Source organism: Macrobrachium nipponense, chromosome 11, assembly GCF_015104395.2.
Source record: "Macrobrachium nipponense isolate FS-2020 chromosome 11, ASM1510439v2, whole genome shotgun sequence".
NCBI lineage: Eukaryota > Metazoa > Arthropoda > Malacostraca > Decapoda > Palaemonidae > Macrobrachium > Macrobrachium nipponense.
Window position 1 is genome coordinate 54,032,408 of NC_061087.1, and position 21,293 is coordinate 54,053,700.

The 21,293-nt window shown below is 42.1% G+C and overlaps 1 protein-coding gene across 4 annotated transcripts in view; it reads left to right on the plus strand.

Annotated features, from left to right (window-relative positions):
- LOC135205978 (uncharacterized) overlaps window positions 1-21,293 on the plus strand; it is a 143,857-nt gene that overhangs the window by 51,231 nt on the left and 71,333 nt on the right. For all 4 annotated transcript variants that reach the window (XM_064237175.1, XM_064237160.1, XM_064237168.1 and 1 more), the window contains exon 5: window positions 15,714-15,744. In XM_064237175.1, coding sequence (XP_064093245.1) covers window positions 15,714-15,744 — 31 coding nt within the window. The remainder of the gene's footprint in view (window positions 1-15,713; window positions 15,745-21,293) is intronic.

Sequence of the window (21,293 nt, forward strand, 5' to 3'; positions counted from 1 at the left end):
TCACAAGTGCTAAACAATAATAAACTTGAAAAGAATTCTAAGTAAATGCAAATTAATTCACAAGTGTTAAATTTAATTAAATGTGCAATGATTAAGCAATGAAAATAACTAAGTCAATTAAATTGTGAATGCAAATGAAAATCTAAAATAAAAAGGCACACTTCAATAAGAAAATGGACAAGTACACAAACAATGGAACAAACACAAAACACAAAAAATATGATGTGTAAAAGTGTAAATCTTTTCACTCAAGCATTGTAACCATCAGTTTTTACCAAACCTTCACAACCATCTGTTATTAGTTAACCTCAATCCCTATCCATTATTAGTTATTAGTTAATCACTGTTCCTAACAATTATTAGTTGCAACTAATAAAAATATAACACACTTTTCCTTGGTATACCAACTTCTTTCTTGCTGCAGCTTGTATTACACTTTCACAAAAACCAGGCGCTGTTACGAAATAATGTTTGTTCAGATTCCACAAAAACTCTATTTAATACTAAATAAACTCTAAGAAATTTCAACTCTGAAATTCTAAAATGTTACGAGAGACAAATTTACGTTACGTTAATATAATCTCAACGATGTCGAGTGAGAGAGAGAGAGAGAGAGAGAGAGAGAGAGAGAGAGAGAGAGAGAGAGAGAGAGAGAGAGAGAGAGAGAGAGAGGGAGATGGAGATGTCTGAAGCCTCGCGGTCCTAAAATGTAATGAAATCTTCTTCCCTTGAGAAAACTGTACTGAGGAGATGACACAAAACGTTTTGAGACAATAACTCTTCCAGAATCTTCTAAATCTGACGCAACTTCACATAAAAAATGTGCAATATCCACGTGGGACTCAGCAAAGACATACACGTATGAGTCGATTCTGCTCAACAGACACGTACTCTACTCGATCACTCGAAGCAGAAGGCTTATCACATACGATGACAGATTCTCCAAAACACAAATGAAGATTTGAGCTCGTTATCAAACGCGTTGACAGAATAGGAAAGCAAACGGATCTCGCAGACCCTCTAATCTCAAAGTGTTGACATAAAAGGGGAAACAATCATAGCTTCGAATGGACAAAGAAAATCTCTCTCTTTTTACATTCTATGTAATATATATATTCTTTTACATTATGTAATGCAAAATCTGAACACACATTTAAAACATCCTATCTCTAATCTATCTAGGAATCTGAAAAAATGTTACACAATTCTACATAACATTTTTATACAGTCCCAAAGGGGATATATGCATTTTGAAAGTAGTAATATATATATAATATATGTATATATATATATATATATATATATATATATATATATATATATATATATATATATATATATAGTTGACCAACCCAGTGCTGCTGAGAAAACTCTGGAGGTCTTAGAAAAACTTTCCTTCATCTCTGAAATCTTTTGTTGTGCCAATTGAATCAACATGATACACTAGAACCCCAGATCTCGATGCTAATGCATTCTCCGTTCCAGAAGAAGCTTTGAGATGTGATTTAGTCGAGGTCCGAACCCATTTTTCCCATACAAAATCTGTTCTTGACCACCAGTTATTACCCTAACCTTCCCTTTTTATACAAAATATTACACTTATATTAAAATTAAATAATTTCAGTGATAAATAACATACTGTAATAGACGCACGTTTTCCACTAAATATACATATACTGTATCAAAATAACTGGCCAACGCCCAATGGATCCATATTATTGTCTGTACTGTAGCCCTATATGGTAGGCACAAAAGTTATTTCTGAATGAAACTTGAATATCATGTCACGAATTTCTTTGGCGACAGGATTTACTGGTAAGTGTACAGGGACAACTGAATCAGGTCAACAAAATTTTACAATTTTTATTAGAAAAATAAAACCTAACCTCATGACTACACTCTAGTAATTTAACACTGAACAATTTCAGGGGTCCTTACCACCCTTACACAAACACCTGTTCAACACGTGACCATGTGGCCACCTAGAAGCTTCCAGAAAAATCCACAAAAATCTTTGTAATTCTAGAAAATCTCATTGGCACTGAGATGAAAATCACTTTAGAAATAGCTACGCTTTATCCTGTACTGATATAATAATGAATTTATGACAACTCACAGTTCCTCATGGTGGAGATTGAAATTTTGAATACGGTTCTAGACTTCACCAAAAGTGCATCCGCTTCAGGTCGGGTCTCAAGTAGGAAGCAACCTGAGGCTTTCGCTGGACGCTAGTTGCAAGACCAGTTAGTCATTTACGCATTTACTAATTCTCCACCAACAGCTTATTACATTTTTCTAACCAGTAATTTTGTCATTTCAACTTATATCTAAAGGTTCTAAACAGAATCGGAGGCATGACTCATTAAATTCAATGCAAGAGTGCTATTTTGATTCAGAACCATTGCAATTTTACCGCCAATTGGTACATGTGGACGTTATTATGTCGGCTGCAAGGCAGATTTCAGTTGAGTAAAAACTGTGCACTCATTTTCTTGTGACACATCAAACCTGATTAACTCTTTGAACCCTTTGAGCTACCTGTACTAGCCCACCCACTTTTAACCGACTCACTCTTTGGGCTGGTTGTATTAGCCCACGAAAAAGTTTTTGATTATTCGTTGCTTAATTCATAATGTGAATTTTTTCCTTTATTTAGATCAGCTTAGTAGCTTTAGTGGTTCCTTGTGAATAATTTCATTCCAATTTACAATATATCATGATCCCTATTTCCCCCTAAAGTCTTTCCAAATAAATAGATATAACGAAAAACAAATCTCCTTTTCTCCGCAGCTTTTGGCTGCATTCAGACGATGAAACAGACTACCTGCTTTGTGCGCTACAAGGTCTGGGGTCTGGGTGAGGGATCATAGGGGTAAAGGGATAAGGGTGAAGGTCTATTATTCCTCCAAGAAGTCACTCTTTCTCCTCTGCCTTAACTCGTTTGCCCAAGAAAATGTATGGGAAAAATACAATAAAAACTCACACATGTAGAAAATTATCCATCTACGTAAACACAAAAATTCTTGACTCCACTGTGATGGTGTAATTAATTCTCTTGGTTTGTCATTTATTTTCTACCATTAGAATATCTTGGTTCATTGTTGTAAGGACAACGTCCTTTCACTAATTTTATTTAACTGTGACAACGTGCCGAATTCTAATGTATTCCATACTGGGTAGAATTCTCTGGCCTTTCCACTGATACAATTACCCAGTTCGTCTTTAATTAATTATCAGTACCCAGCTACCTGTCTTACTCTCCTGTCCTCACAACATTGACACAACAGTTTAGGTCCAGCAAGAACCTTTAGCGGACTCAATATAGCGCCACAGTTTAGGTCTCTGAAAGTTCCATTCCGAGGATGACACTGACGCCATTAACGGACCCATCATGGCACAACTTCCAAGTGTGTTTTTGGCGTTTTTCAAGGGCAGGTAGCTGGGTGCTGGTCAGCCAACACAAAATCAGGCTGAGGCCCAAAAACCTCCATCCAATGTCGTGGCCTCCTTTGCCTCAACCGAGGGACGCCAGATATCTTCTCGGCCTGCCAAACCTGCTGGCCTACTTGGTTCTTCACCCGGCACCATTGCTGCACTTGCGAGTCCCCAGGCCACCTCCCTATGCCGCTGCTGCACCCAGGGTCCTGCTTTACCCACCCAACGTCGCTGCCTGTGGGCCTCCTCAACCCCCCCACCCCCTCTCCCCTGACACTGCTGTCGCTCCTGGGGCTCACTCAGCCCGCCCAACGTCGCTGCCACACCTGTGGATCTGCTCACCCTCCTGACACCGTCAACTGTAGTCCTCTGCATCCTGTCAGTCAGGAGGCATCCTGTCAGCCAGCAACGCCAAAGGACTCGACATTCAATAACACCCCACAACAAGTGTCACAAGAACATGGGGTCGACTCCTGTCTCCAAAATATTTTTCATCCAGTCATTATTCCATAATAATTGTCTTGGGGGGGTGGTTAGTATTTGTGAAAGGGCTGTTGCCATATATAATAAGGCGCCCTATGAGGTTATGTTAGACTTGCGATAATCTTACGCTAAGTCGGTTGGTTATGCACTTCCATACTCATTGGAGTGTCTTGGGGTTTGTTGATCACTTACGAAGTCGGTATCTTCTTTGGTTATGACGACGAAGTGTTAAACTCATGATGATATCTTCTTTCTGATGTGAGGTTTCTAGTAGAAAACACGAAGTATAAAAAAATACATCTATTCTTCTGAGATTACATGATGAATATCAGATAGGATTGTATAGGTCTGCCAATGATGATGGCTAATTCAAATCTACATGGTGAAGCTTAGGTAAAGATGTACAGGTCTTCTAATGATGATGGCTTGATCGCTTCTGCCAATGATGATGCCTAATTCAACTCTGACTACCATCTCGGTTACAAATCATAAAGGAAGCAGACAGTAGCTCGAACATATGAACATACATACAGATGACATACATTACAAATCACGTAGGCCGTTTGATTTATAGGTCGCGGTAGTTGTCTCAAGCAGGAAGCTTGGACTAATGTTTTGAAAACAAATGAAGGACCACAGGTGACGGCACGTCATCTTAGCCTACTTTATTGTATACGTCATCTTAGCATACTTTATCATCTCTGGTCTGATCACATTCCTGCAAGCAATCTGGTTGACCTCATAATTTTAGTTTTATATATATATATGGAATAACATTCCATATTTTTATTATGTAATACTTACATTTGTAAGGACAACATCCTTTCACTAATTTCATTTAAATGTAACAACGTGCCAAATTCTAATGTATTCCATATTGTGTAGAATTCTCTGGCCTTTCCGCCGATATAATTACCATGTATGAACACAGACTGCATCTGCAGTTACCTATGAATGTATGTCTGTAAGAAAACACAAATCTACTGTCTCAGAGTCATTTCTGCTCTCTATGTGAGTCGGTACTACTTATTCATCCTCACCTGCCTTACTCTCTGGTCCTCACATATTCAACGAAGTAAAAAATAATGCAAGGCAAAAGATTAACATAAAAGATCTACAATAACAGAGATAGAGAATGTTATTGCAGAAGGTCTTTTATATTAATTCTATTTCCCTCTCTCTCTTTATATATATATATATATATTATATATATATTATATATATATATATATATATATATATATATATATATATATATGATAATATATATATATATATATAGTATAAATATATGTATATATATATATATATTATATATATATATATATAATAATATATATAGATATATATGTGCGTGTGTGTGTTACATAAAAGAGGGCTATGATATATTTTAAATATCATTGTGATATGATGTGCTATGAGTTTCTTAGAATGTGGAGAATCATCATTTAACTTACCTTAGAGACACAGTGCTAGAGGGGACAAGCCTTGGAAGTGCTATGGCATCTTTCTTTGGGTGGTGTGATATTAAAATTGTTATGTGTGCAGATCTGTGCATGTTCTGTTGCTATGAGCGCTTGATATGGAGGTGACTTATTGAACTAGTTTCTAGGCAGTTACCTGGGGTGTGGTGGAAATTGTGTGTGAGTTCGTGCGTACGTGCGAGCCTTTTTCCTACATAATGAGATGTAGTATTGCCATGATGGATAGATCTGTACAAGAGAGAGGCGAGGAGCCAAGATGGCTTCTTTGAACAGTGTCTTTGTTATTAAGTGATAGTGCATATTGTGTTGAATGGGTAAGCATATTTTATTTTGGCCAAAAGATGTGGCTGGATTGTATTTGAATATTTAGTTTCAGAGATGTTTTATTTCATATGATCTTTGATTTTAATCTTATGCTTATCGGGGTGTTCTCCTGTCTTCTAACAGGCGATTCTGGACAAGGGGGATTGATCTGGAGAAAAGGGGAATTGATCTGGAGAAATGGGAACTGACTTAATTACTATGGTGTACTGTATTATGACTTGCCCAGTTTTATGACTAAGATAATATTGGATTATTGGAGTAGGAATATGAAATGGGCTCTCTGAGTTCAATCATTCATTTAATTATTCCGTTAAGAACCTGAGTTAATTTAGCTAATACTTTGATTTTAAATAAATGCATATTTTGGTAAGTTCTTTGTCTGATTTGATGGCCTTGGATAATGGAGGGGGGGAAGGTGTGGTAGAAGAGCAAACGATAGAGCGAGAGAAGAGAGGAGAGAGAGGAGAGAGAGGAGGGTATGTTGTTGGGAATCGGAGGAGAGAGAGAGGAGGAAGAGAGAGAGAGAGAGTGAGAGAGAGAGAGAAGAAATGTGTTAACCCAGTTGCCTTAGGCGCCCGGGATCCATCACTACCTTTTATAAAACCGATAATTTTAAAGTCATCTCGGTTTATATTTTATCCAATTCTCTTTATATATATATAAGATATATATATATAATAATATATATATATAAATATAATTATAACTAGTTATATCTATACACACACATATGTGTATATACATGGAAACATATATATACGTATATGTGTATATATATATATATATATATATATATATATATATATATATATATATATATATATATATATTGATGTATATATATTGTAGATATATTATGATGTATATACATTATATATGTGTGTACATAATATATATGTGGTAGAATATATATATATATTATATATTATATAGATATAATATATATATAATATGAGAAATAGAGAGAGAGAGAGAGATGGAAGAGAGAGAGAGAGAGAGAGAGAGAGAGAGAGAGGGAGAGAGAGAGAGAATGTACTATACGTGTATACATATAAGGACTGAATGGCTAACAAAAACGGTGACTACACGACAGAACATGATATTTTTTCATAACATTATTCTATAATCTCGATTGCTTTTGATTATCTAAATGACAGACAATTGGTTTGTGCCTGAGATGCAGGTGTTTGTTTGGAAGAAATTGCTGGTCCTTGTATTTCACTCTTGCTAGTTCCCATCTGCATCTGTGGACTTTGGGGGAGGCTGGACCAGTGAAAACTTAATTAAGAATAGAGAAGGGGATTATCCCGAGTCCTGACATATTCCTATTCCAAACTTGATTTATGACAGTGGTTTCTGGAATCTTCAAATATTGTTTCCATTCTCCTCCTGACTGCCGATGAGAGAATTCTGGAATCTCCCGTGAGGAATGAAAGTACGAACAAGAATCTGGGAGAAGGGCTTGAACGGTAATTATCTCGGACACTAATCTCGAGCAAATGGATTTGCAGTCACGCCTACCATTCAAGTGACAGAATGATAAGATAACATTAGTTCATCAGAAATTATCTGTGATGATTTACAGTCATTTGACGTCCTAACACATTTTCTGGGAGTTCATGAACCAGTTGATTTAATTTTAAAAAATCAAAAGAAGAGTAAGCGAAATATGCTCTAGAAAAGTAATTCAATCCATCCATTCATCTGGTAGAAAAGTGATTAGCTTCGTGCAAAAAAAAAAAAAAAAAAAAAAAAAAAAAAAATAGGTGAGGTCTTCGCTCATCATACCGTCATTATACAAGATTAGAGTAAAGTGTTAGAAGCTAATCAAAAGCGAACTTAAAAACAGTGCAGAATTTACGTATAGTACTTTTTAGGCCGAAAGTATCAAAATTCAATACTTGATTTCAATTGTATACTCTCCAAGAGTATTCTTATAACCTTTCAACCTAAACCTTTATGAAATATGTAACTACTTTATTCAGCATACAGAGACAATAACATTTCTCTCTGGGGAGATTCGTGGTGTGGCAGTAGCTGCGTTGAAATGAAAAACTAGAATGACCTCTTTTCTTACGGTTTACATGACAATCACGCCCACCCCCAAACTCTCTCTCTCTCTCTCTCTCTCTCTCTCTCTCTCTCTCTCTCTCTCTCTCTCTCTCTCTCATGTACACAGGTACACACATTCGCAAGTAGCATGGCATTTTTTCAGTGACCGAATATATTAGTGTTGTAAGGACGACATTCGGGCGAATGTTCGCCCTTCCATTGTAAAAAAACTGTATATCCATATGTCCTCTCCATTCTTCCAGCAGCTAAAATGTAGAGCATTTAACGCCCTTTCTTTTCATGTATATATGTCGGGAATCCGTTCCCTCAACGTAATATTATTAATGTTTTTTCGTCCATGAAGAAACACATGCACAGCAGGGGCCCTGTCCCTTTTTGTTTATGTTTGTTCGTGCATGCATGACGGACACTACGCTTCCATCCGCATACCACCATATGTACAGCTGCTCTGCAGAATAAAGTTAGTTTGCTCAATCTCCTCGTCTTATTCAGTCCTCACAATTGGTGACCCAGGAGTAGGTGACCCAAACGGTTTTGGCTTTGTCATTGAGGGACTAATTACCGCCGCTTACCTTCAGAGAACCTTTAACAGACCCATACAACCCTAGTCTAGGTTCTCTGGTACTCCTCAATGCCATTAGTGGACTCGCAATGGCATTCCTTCACAGAAGTGTTTTGGCGTTCAGTCTTACAGTTTGGCCCACCATTCACAACTTCTCGTCGATCGTAAGCGTGAGACTGACAAAACAATGGAGAGTTCAGTACATTCACTCGACTCCTCTTTGTCTTCCTTGACCCTGTGAACTGCAAGATGATTCTTCTGTGCGCTCGAGTCCTCCTCAACGCCCATGCCCGCGCCCCGGACGACTGCACCGTCGGAGCTCCACCACATCAAGCTGCTGCCCTTCAGCAGTGAGGATGTCGCAACATGGCTGCAATGGGCAGAAATACAGTTACAGATCCACGGTGTCACTCGAAACAGCACTAAGGCAGACCTCATTGCTGGTATACCCTCACAGCTGATGCCCTCAAATGCCTCGCCCCATAGATGCACAGCCAGCCCAGGGAGCTGCCCTATGAAGGCCTGAAGAGGGAGCTCATTCAGGTCTTCTCCCTCCCAGTTTCCCAGCGAGCCTCCCAAATTTTTGACCTCATGATCAACCCCAAGACCACCTCAGATCCCAGACTGGCCTGGGACAAGCTCCAGGACCTGGTCATCCTGCCAGAGGTGGACCACTAAGGATAAAGGAAGGAGGTAAGCATCCTCCATTAATTCTTCCTTTGCCAGTATGCACCCGAAGTCCGAAGCCTGAACACAAATGCCGAGACCATGGAGATGGAAAGTCTGGTGCAGCTGGCTTTCGCTCTTTTTACTGCCACCCAAGCTGCAAAACTCTCTTCTCCTTCGCCAGCCAACAACCTACAGCATGAGGACACAGTTGGTGCAGCATACCAGCGATCGCTGAAGCCCCTCCCAGACGTTGGGTGGTGCTGCTTCCACCAACAGTTCAGCAGCAAGGCACAGAAGTGTGAGTGCCTTTGCTCCTTCCGCCCTTCAAAAAATGACGGTGGTAGCACCCAGAACAAGCCCCCATGGCAGCGGCAGTAACGAAGTCCCAACCCAAGGCCTTCTATGTCCAGGACAGCATCTCCAGCCTCAGTATGCTGGTTGACACTGGTGCTATGTAGTCAGTGTTCCCTTCGTCTGCAGAGGAATACAGTGCCCATCCGCACCTATGGCACCAGGGCCCAGACCATTGTGTTCCTGGGCTGGACCTACACCTGGCCCTTTGTCTTTTGTCCTCGCCGACGTATGGACCCCTCTCCTGGGCGCGGACTTCCTAGCCCACCACCGCTTCTTGGTGGACATGACCCGCCAGCACCTTCTCGATACCAAGACCTGCCTCTCCCACCCACTCGCCAGAGGACCAAGAATGTCCACCATCTACTTCATCCTTCCCCACCACTGATACGCCTCCCTTCTTCAGGAGTTTCCAGACGTCTTCCGTCCCGAGGTTCGCCAGGTGGCTGGGGCCGCACCCAAGCACGGCGTCCTCCACCATATTGAAACATGCCAAGTTCAGCCGCCTCCTGCCGAAGCTCCTCCAGGGAGCCAAGACCGCATTTAAAGAAATGGAGAAGCTGGGGATCTGTCAAAAGGCAGTGAGTTCGTGGGCGTCTCCCCTCCACATGGTGAAGAAGGCAGACAGAATGGAGGCCCTGCAGTGACTACCGGAGCCTGAACCTCATCACCACGCCGACAGCTACTCCCTGCCAAACATGCAGGACTTCACCGGGCCCCTCCATGGTGCCAAGGTCTTTTCCAAGATCAGCTTATTAAAGTTGTATTTTCAAGTCCCCGTCCATCCCATTGATATTCCGAAGACAGCGACCATCACACCCTTCAGAATCTTTGTGTTCGCCTTCTCCACCTTTGGCCTGCAGAATGCTGAGGCCACCTTTCACCGCCTCATGGACAGCATCCTCGGTGTCTTACCCTTCTGCATCTGCTACATGGACAATATTCCTATCTTTTCCTAATTGCTGGAAGTGCACCTGAGCCATGTCTGGGCCATCCTCAAGCGCCTACAGGAGAACGGACATGTTGTCCGTTTTGGCTAATGAACCTTCAATGCCGAGAAGGTGGATTTCCTTGGCCATGAAATTGCAGCAGCAGGAGTTCGTCCCATGGTATCAAAGGTGGCTGCAGTGGAGAAGTTGCTGACACTGACTACTGTCTAGGCCTTCCAAGAATTCATTGGGATGGTGAATTATTACTGAAGGTTCATCCTGGACATTGCCTGCATCATGTGCCCTTTGGCCAAGGCCCTGAAGGGCAAACCTAAAAAGCTGACATGGGGAGAAGACCAGCAGCTCGCTTTCACACAAACCAAGTCTTCCCTCAGCAGGGCCACCACCCTGGCTCACCAGGATCCCAACGTGCCCCTGACGCTCACCAGGTGCCAGCAACATCACGTGCGGCACCATCCTGGAATAGCTGGTCAACGGAGTCCCCACACTGGTAGCTACAGCACATTCGACCGCGAGCTCCTTGCCGTCTACCAGGCTGTCTGCCACTTCAAATATCTTCTGGAGGGCATCCCCTTCACCATAAGGACGGACCACCAGCCGCTGGTCCCTGCCTTCATCAAGGCGGGCGACGCCTGGTCCACAAGGCAGCAATGTCATCTCGCAACTGCCTCCGAGTTCGGGTGCTCCATCAAGTACGTCTCCGGCAGAAGAAATCCCATAGCCGACACCCTCTTGAGGGTCGAGATCAACTCCCTTCACTTTGGCGTTCAAAGACCTAGCGCGTGAGCAAGCTCCCGAACCTGCAGTACCAGCCTACCAGACAGCTATCACCACCTTTTGCTGGGAGGACATCCCCTTTGGCCCCTCCAGGAAGACGCTCCTCTGCGATACCAGCACAGGACACCCTCGTCCCCTGATACCTGCCTCCCACAGGAAACAGGTGTTTGACATTATTCACAGCCTCTCGCACCTGTCTCCCCACACGACAACCACGCTCCTGCGAAGAAATTCATGTGGCACAGCAAGCATCAGGAAGGACACTTGGGAGTGGGCCAGAAATTGCATCACATGCCAGAGTAGCAAGATGGGAATGCACACAGAATCAGGGAAAGGCTCTTTTGCCCAGCCCAGGCAAAGATCTGGACACATCCCCGTCGACATCGTCGGGCCTTTTCCTCCGTCCGACGGTGCCATATACTTCCTGACAGTGATTGACCAGTCTACCAGGTGTCCCGAAGCTACCCCGATGCCAGAAGCCACTGCAGACTCCTGTGCTGAAGCCCTCCTGACCAGCTGGATCAACCGCTTTGGAGTGCCTGATGACGTCTTGACGGACCGAGGACCCGCCTTCATGTCAGAGCTCTGGTCTTCCCTGGCACGCCTGATTGGGACCAAGCACCACACCACGATGTAATACAATCCTGCAGCCAACAGCAGGGTGGAATGGGTCCACCGCACCATCAAGGCTTCCTTAATGGCACGCTGTCAGGGGCCCCAATTGGAAGGTGCTGGGCCAGGGGAGCCCAGTCAGCCCTGTCACGTAACTTCATCGAGTAAATCTTTATTGAAAACAATAGCTCAAGAACACACACGGAGCACATGCTAATGAATAAAAATTATGCATATCATTTCCACATGTGTATGCTTTTCAAAAACGGATTATATAAAATTAAATTGTGTAAAAGCAAAAAATACCATTTACTTAAAAAAAGAAAAAAAAATAGCTGCAGTGGACTCTTCACCCAAAATCTGGGCTTGAGATTTCACTTGATAGCCTTGCTACCTCCTGCTGTTCAAAAATCGGGAGCAACACACCAGAATGGGCCTCAGGTGGTATCTTAAATCTCGTTACGTCAGGGAAAAGCCCCAATGGTTTGACACTACTTACAGAAATTTGGTCGGATAATCTAAATATTAGAAATTTGAGATTCACCGATCCTTTGAAACTCGGCAGAATACATTTTTAAGCTCGATTTTAAAAAGTTGGCCAAGTTTCACTGGAAAAAACATCGAGTTTATTCAGACAGTTTTCAAGAAAATGCTACAGAAGTATTAGAAATAGTGGCTGTTCTCAAAGTAGAATAATGCACAAATGCACACTTCCCTTGCAACAAAGGTATTTCTAAAGATCTAAGAGAAAGCCATGGTTGTACTTCAGCACTGGAACGAATTGTAGACTAGAAAGCCTAGTGGTATGATTGTCCTTTTTCTTCAACACATTCTAAATGGGAATGCTATGGTGATAAATGATCATTAAGAAGTTGCAGTGAAACTTGGCCAACTTTTTAAAATCGAGCTCAAAAATGTATTCTGCCGAGTTTCAAAGGATTGGTGAATTTAAAATTTCTAATATTTAGATTATCCGACCAAATTTCTGTAAGTAGTGTCAAACCATTGGGGCTTTTCCCTTACGTAACGAGATTTAAGATACCACCTGAGGCCCATTTTGGTGTGTTGCTCCCGATTTTTGAACAGCAGGAGGTAGCAAGGCTATCAAGTGAAATCTCATGCCCAGATTTTAGGTGAAGAGTCCACTGCAGCTATTTTTTTTCTTTTTTTAAGTAAATGGTATTTTTTGCTTTTACATAATTTAATTTTACATAATCCGTTTTTGAAATGAATACACATGTGGAAATGATATGCATAATTTTTATTCATTAGCATGTGCTCCGTGTGTGTTCTTGAGCTATTGTTTTCAATAAAGATTTACTCGATGAAGTTATGGGACAGGGCTGACTGCTCTCCCCTGGCCCAGCGCTGGGTCATATTGCCCAAATTTCATTCATTCATTCATACCGTCAACAACGTCTATTTTTTCTTCCATTTTTACATTGCCGTCCTTCCTTTTACCAAAGCTCTCTCATACAAATGAAGCATCCGGTTATATTCGTCAGTGAGTCGGGTTGCTTCATGCAATTTAGTGTCTTGATTGTCTTCTATATACAATTTTGTATTGATGGGAAGTTATCTTTAAAATTCGTGTGCTGTAAGAATTATTTAAGGCTGTTGGAATCTGGAATCAGATGAATAGCCTCTCTAAGTGATGTGCATATTTTAGTCTGCCTCTAGTAATAATTTTAAGGCATTCAGAATAGCTATGTCACCAGTTTCGTTTGACATACACAAGTATTGTACATCTGATGTTTTTCCAAGCACAAACGATGCAAAGTGCATGGTAACATCATCTTCATTAGATTCGGGAAGCAACTTTTCCACTCAGGCTAGAACTTGGTCTTGCACTCTGAAGTCTAATTTTATCGAAGTGGATGTTCTCTCTCTCTCTCTCTCTCTCTCTCTCTCTCTCTCTCTCTCTCTCTCTCTCTATCTCTCTCGGTTTTTGTGGTTTCTGCCTGTTCTGCTTTAACTTTTCTAACTTCCTTTGAGCGGCTCTGTCAGTTTGCTGGGTAGCAGCAGCTTCTTCTTTCTAGTCTGCATGTTTGTCAAACTCTCACCTTTATAACCGAATGCTTTATCTGGTTCACTGATAGCAGATACATACGTTAGGATCATCTCTTATATCAAAAAACACAAAAATGATGAGCAAAAATGTACAAATTTAAGTAAATTCATGATTGTGTTTAACAATCGTCCATACGGAGAAATGCAAACGATATTAATTTGAATTGTGGGCAGGAAAGAGGATGCTTTCACAGATATGGAATGCACAAATAACAAATGGAACAGCTACACTGCGACCCTTGCAAACGTCCGTCCTCCTTGGGACTACTAAGACGTTTTCCTCTCTCTTTGGAGTTGATCCACTGTCTTGCTCCTGTTGGCTGTTTCGAGACAAATTCAAAAGGCTAGCAAATTTAGCAGTATTTAATCTTCATCTGAGGGGAAAAAAAGGTTGTTTGCATCAAGCGATGGGCCCTGGTCCCTCTCTCATCTACGGAATCATCATTCTTTGGGAACAAACACATAAGGATGGCAGATCTCAGAGCCCTCTTTTGATAACAGAAAACATTCAGTGATGGGGTTTTATGTCTCTTATCTGGGGAGAGTTTCTCTTAGATGCAGGTGTCTACCTGCCATACCTACTGGGGCAAAAATCTTCAGCTCTCCAAGACGTACTTACGGTCCGGACCTCAGCTCTCAAGGAAGTCCCGTGTTCGATCGCTCCCTTCCCTGCCTTTTATTTTTTCCATGCCATCAATGTCGTCGTTTTTATCTGAAACTGGAGTAGGGCATCTTGCTAACTTCTTGTAAATATTCCGCATGGATATAAAGAGAACAAATTTTGTACCTAACAATTCGAGATGTTATAACTGGGCACGAGTTTAGAGTAACTAAAAATGTGGGGGGTGGTGAAGAAAGGGTGTAAGCATTTGCTTGGCAGTCCAGGATGTAAGTTTGTATGAGGTATACAAACATGCCCTTTACCCAGATGGCTGAGCAAGATAGTTAATTAATCTGCCATTGTACATTTAGTTTGGCTTTTAGTGGTGTTTGAGGCAGAGGGATGTACTGTGAAACAACACATTTGGTGAGCTGGTCTGTACTGCCTTACTAATGTTTGTTGGGTTGAATTGAGTTGAATATAAAATCTAGGCCAAAAGCCAAGCACTGGAACCTATGAAGTCATTCAGCGCTGGAATGTAAATTTACAGTACAAGGTTTGAAAGGTGTAACAGGAGGGAAACCTCAAAGCAGTTGCACTATAAATCAAGTGTTAGGAGAGGGTGGGAAGTAAGATGAAGATAGAGTATATGAAAGGAGGTACAGTAAAAGGAACGAAAGTGGTTGCAGTCAGCGGCCGAAGGCACGCTGCAAAGAACCTTAAGTAATGCCTACAGTGCACCGCATGAGGTCCAATGACGGAACTACCGCCTTACTGGGCTAATGTTTGTTGGACGCCAAAGCATGTGTGTAACCCACAAGTTTGCACAAAAACATCACGTAATGTGGTTTCCTCAAAAATACCGAGTTTTTCATTGGTTAAGTGAGAGCATATAGCATATAGCACAGGCTCGTATGCTATAAGGCAGAATGTCTAGGTTTCCATGATTAAGTTCTGAAAGAGAATACAGATACAATTTCCAGATAGTGCATCGCTTAGACTATTGACTACCATTTCTTTTGGTTGATTTGTCTGTGCTGAAGTCGAGATGTAATTATACGACCTATGGGGATTATGATTCTAGTTGGTGGATGGTATGGAAAATGTGAGCTCTTGTAAAAACAGAAATGTTTCAACTTTCAGTTTGCGTTCTAGTGAGTGATTGCTAACCATTACCTTTACTCTACTCTACATAGGAATGCAGACACCACTGGTAAAATGTTCAACTAGCATTCAAATATTAGCACGAGCCCGCCCATTTTGAAGATTATAATTGAACTTGTCCTCATCATTTACATACGATTTTCTTTCTCTTTCTACAGGAAACTGAGTGTCGTAGTGCTTCTTACTGTGGTAAGTTTACTCTTGTTATGGTATTAAGGGAGTGTTTGGCATCGGCATGTTAGTAGGAAAATGAATAATTGCTTATATATATATATGTGTGTGTGTGTGTGTGTGTGTGTGTGTGAGAGTGTGTGTGTGTGTGTGTTTGTGCATGTGTGTGTGTGTGTGGGTATTTATATATTTTGGCAGCTGTATCGTAGGGAAAAATTGAACACCAGGTGCAAATCCAAACCGGTTTCGTCTTTATATCTAAGATATCCTTTACAAGGCTGAAACACTGGTAGAAATTTGCAATATATATACCAGAAGGACAGCAAAAGCGAACACATTAACGGTTGGCAACCAAATATTTGCACCTGTTAGATGGAAGGGAGGAGGTGGATGAGCAGCAAATTCATTGGGATGAGCTCAGTACTGTAATCATTTTACAAACCTGTTTTCTTTGCTGGTGGCATCACACTTTTCGCCCTCATCAACATCAGCCAAGGGATGTACAGTATAAACTCAATCCATTAATTTTAAGAGAAATTTGTACAATATACATATTTGAAGTTGGTTAGCATAGATAAAGAGATTTGTAAACAGAGTACCTACCAACTACCCCTTCCCTCTTCCCACCTTTAAGGTGTGAATGATTTACTTTCTAGTCGTCTATACATCCAATCAACAATGTTTTTAGGGGATTTTCATATAAAGATTCTTCTCTTTTATTTTCTCTTTTTATTTACTTCTCTTTTTCATGCTTTCTCTGTCCCATTTTATTATTTCTTTTAATTGGCTCTCTTTAAACTGTTCAATTTAGCATAGAAATGCGGTTAACTCCCTCGTATACTCTTTATTTCACAAAATCCGATGTTATCTCAAAGAGGAGCCTATTCTTTAAAATTGCTGTTCAGAATATTGTTTAAATAGGGTTGTTTGTTCTTCTTGTCCCTTGAATGGCTGGCTGAAGCCCTAATTTCAGATCTGAAAACACAGTATGATGGGTACCTTGTGTACAATGCTTTTAAGTCTATTTTTTGCTCAGCTTCATTGTCTCAGTTTTGCATTGATCTAGGCCCTTCTCAGTAGTTTTCTAAAGCAGTCTTTTGAGTTCTTCCTGTGGCGATACAAAATGCTTTTCATAAATGGGGTACATAGAGTACATTACATGCAACAGCTGTATACTGACTGACAAACCAATGAGTAACTCATGTAATCCAGGGCATGCTGCCCTGACCCCTTGCAGCCAATCCATGCCATTGTGCGTCCAGCCGCTTTTGGATCTGGATGTACATATTAAGCTAATGATATATGCTGTACTGGCTTCTTTATGTGATTCCTTTGTGCTTTTTCCAGTTGATAATCTCAGCTGACCACAGCTCACTTGTGTGGAGCTGTTGGTGGTCGTGTGTTTTTACATGAGTGCCTGTATGTGTAAATTAGTGAATTCCCATATAACATAAGTATGCTATGTGTTAGCCCCTATGTTCTTTGTGGCAATCACAATGGAAGTGAAACTAGAGCTGTGATGGTGTTCAGGCAAGGACAAGGCCTGCACTAAGTCTATGTCCCCTGTGGTAGTAGACCCATATTTGATGTGCATTTCCTGCAAGGCAAATGAATGTGCAAGGGACTCCACGAGTGCTGAGTGTGAGAGGTGGTACCTACCGTTGACCGACTACAAAAAGTGAAGGAAGAAAAAGAAGGTCATGTTGTCAAGAGAACCGATCTTGAGGCCTCCTTCTCTCTCTCCCTCTACTCCTCTTTCTCCTGTTCCTCCATCAGTGCATCCAGCAATGGGGTGAAACCTTCCCCAGACCTTCCAAGAGGGATATCTTAAGCCTGTTGATGTATGTTGCTTGAGTAGCTGAAGGTTTAGAACATAAGAGAGATCAATATGACAGACCATGCAAGTGTCAGGAGCCTCCTCACTCAACCAGCCAATGAAGAGGGGGAACTCAGGCTCCCCATCTTCCCACCACAGCAGTATGCAAGGACCAAGGTGTGGACAGCCCCAGTGCTAAGCACTAAGCACTCCAGCTTTCCCTCTTCCAAGTACCTAAGGGTGTGGAAATAGAGGGTGGAAGCCAGCTCAGCAACAGAGCAGATAATAGGCAAGTTCTCCACCTTGTGTAAGAGGAGCTCCTCTTCTTCCTCACTGTTGAGTGGTTCTCCTTCTGTGGGCTGTGGTGTCATTAGGAAGGAGTGTTGCAAACGGTTGGCTTCTTTTAGGAGAAGGAAGCCCAAGAAGAGCCACAAGAAGGAGTCACTCAACGAGGTAACATGGGAAGAGGAGAGATAAAACTCCTTCGGGATGTCTGAGCTGAGACAGCAGGAGTAGGAGTTCTTCCTACTGGAGAAGGAACCCCTGGGATTGATACAGCTATACCATGCCCTGCTCAGAGTCACCATTTGGATCTGAGGGCCTCCCTAGTCAGGTTCTCTCCTCTCTGGCTTCCATAGACACCAATTCCAGTCCTCCTGCAGGAACATCTAGTGTCAGCAAAATCAGAACAGGTTTATGGCAGACCCAGAGTCAGGAAAGTCATATCAGGACCAGAGAGCACTGGAAAGGCATACTTCATTCTGACAGTCAGAGGGGGAGCGGAGGCATGTCGTTACTCCCTGTAGTGTGTAAGAGGAAGTGGCAAGCCTGGAGAAGGGCTTTCAGATCATAGCCCTGATAAGGAGGAAACATAAGTTCAGTGAAGTAGCACACCTCTTCACCTCAGTACTCCCGTCATTCTTGTGCTTGAAGCAGTTGGCAGATGCCACCCCAGAGGTGAAGCAGTCAATGAGGCTACCCTGCTCCTGCCTGTTGCATGGTGTTTTGGTAGGCATCAACTTACTGGTCACTGGTCAGTAGGGCTTATTGGCAACCTCATTCAATCTCGAGTCAGGAGAAGTATTACCTCCCATGCAGCGCCTCATTCCTTGGATCCCTTCTGCAGGCTGGTTGTCAAGCCCCGGGAGAGATTCAAGCTGCAGAGGGTGCAATTTAACCATATGTAGATGAACAATTTGTGGCTGCTAGCCATGAAGGCATTACATTTTATGTTGTGGTTGGACCTATGTTAGGGACCCTTCTTAAAGAAGATAAAGGAGGTAGATCCAGCAGACAGGTGATATTTGGTTGGGAGCCTGGTGGCCCCAGCACGGAGAACAGTCAGATCGCCAAATTTGAGCAAACTTGCTCCCAAGGAGGAGGGAATCCTTGTCAGTGGTTTCTTGGGAGGACAAAGTGGCAGGGCCATGGCACTGAGGTCAACAGTGCAGTTAAAACAAAGGGGTGTCAACGTGCTGAGGTATTGTCAACTGTCACATGGGTGGCTATTCCCCCAGCCATGTGACAGTGGAGGTCAGGCATTTCATTCCTCTCTGTCTTCCCAGACATGGAAAAGGGCCAGATCCTGGTGTAACATCAAAACTCCCTTCTCCCATCTACCATGAGGGTGGATGGGGGGATGTTGCCTAGCAGAGTTTTGGATAGTGTGGTAGAACTACATTGTGGAGGAGTGAGTAGTCATAGCCTTGAGAGATGGTTACAAGCTCTCCTTTAGGGGGAAACAAGCCCTCCCCCTGATCTCCTTCCTGTTATACAGGACTGAGTTGACCAAGGTTGTGGCACTACAAGCAGAGGTGAGAGACTTCCTACAGAAGGAGAATTATGGAGTAGTCAACTGGTGGAGAAAGTCTCTGGGGGTGGAAGCTTGTGATAGGTCTCTCTGCTTCAAACAGCTTCCTGCAGCAGATATAATTCTCAATGGAAACAGCCTAGTCAGTGTTAGCTTAGGTCTGAGAGGAAGCCTACATGATCTTCACAGATCTGCAGGAAGAGTGCATCCATATACCCATCCACCACTCTTCGAGGAAGTTTCTTCACTTCGTCTGCCAACTAGCAATCTATTAGTTCAAGGCCCTTTGCATCGGCCTAACAGCAGCTGCTCCACAGTCGTTCAAAAGGGTATTCCAACTAGTGTTGACCTGGGCCCACTCCCAAGGAGATATTTAGTGATTGGGTGATTCTGATATCATCAGCACAGAAGCTGCAGAGGGACAAAGACAAGTTGCCGAGCCTGTTCCGAGAACTGGCTGTGATAAACTGGCAGAAGTCAGACCTGGTCCTGAAACCAGCAATCAGGTACATAGGGATGCTGCTGGACGCTGTGTTTGTAAGAGCCCTCCCAGCCCTGGCAAGGACAGACGATCTACTGCAAGTGGCTCAGACATTCATGGTTGAGAACTCATAGCTGCTCACTAGTGGTAGGCATTAATAGGCATATGACACATATTGAGAAGTAGTGCCCAAAGGAAGGCCTCACCTTCTTTCCCCGCAGTGGCAGTTGAAGATGTATTGGATACACCAACTAATTCCTCTGAACAATGAAGTGAGAAAGGACCTGGAGTGGTGGTTAGACATGGACAGCCTCCAGCTGGGAGTGCCCCGCAATAGGCTGCTCCCTAAGATGATATTCTTTGGCACCTCCCAAAGAGTATGGGGAGTGAACCAGGATGGTGACTGCCTTTTTGGTACATGGGGGACTGACAAGAGGAAGGAACATATCAATCTCCTAGAGATGATGGCAGCATGGTTGGCACTCCAGCACTTCCAGGGACAGTTGCAGGGCCATTCATTGGGCATGATGAGTGACAACACTCTGTGTGACCTACATCAACAAGCAAGGTGTGATGAACGCTTCAAGTTCATGTGTGGTGGCTGCTTCTGAATCTTTAATTTAGCCACGGGCATTTTTTCTTTTCTTTAAAGGGAATGTGACCTTTTTTAATCCTGTATTGTCCATTGGTATATGCTTATCTTTACTGTGTTTCTCTTAGTTCTGATCAGTCTTGCCTTAAGTAAAAGGTCGTTAAGACTGAAAGATCTTGGCAGTTCTAGGTTTTCAATTTTGAGTGAAATATTTTGGGCTCAAGATTTTCTGTATTCTTGATATAATTAACCCTCTTATGCCAACTGGACGTATTTTACGTCGACATTTTTTGTCTCCCGTGTTCCGACTGGACGTATTTTACGTCGACTTACAATCGTTGCGCAGGCGCGCAAGCGCGAATTTCTTTCTTGCCGCACTAAAAAGTATCTGTGACACATCTCGGAAATTATTTTGTCACTTTGACATAATTTTTGTACCATTGTAAATTAGCCGTTACATGAAGTATTATATATGAAAATGTCCGCCTTTTTATGTAAAATACAACAATAAAATACTCATGATTGTAGCTTTTATCAGTTTTGAGATATTTTCATGTAAATAACGATAATTGCCAAAAGTTCAACCTTCGGTCAACTTTGACTCTACCGAAATGTCAAAAAACGCAATTGTAAGCTAAAACGCTTATATTCTAGTAATATTCAATCATTTACCTTAATTTTGCAACTAATTGGAAGTCTCTAGCCCAATATTTCGATTTATGGTGAATTTATGAAAAAACTTTTTCCTTACGTCCGCGCGGTAACTCTTCCGAAAAAAATCGTACATGCGATTGTGGTAATGTTTGCACATTTTAAAATTAGCCTTTATATAAAGTTTTATATATGGAAATGTGCGCAATTTCATGCA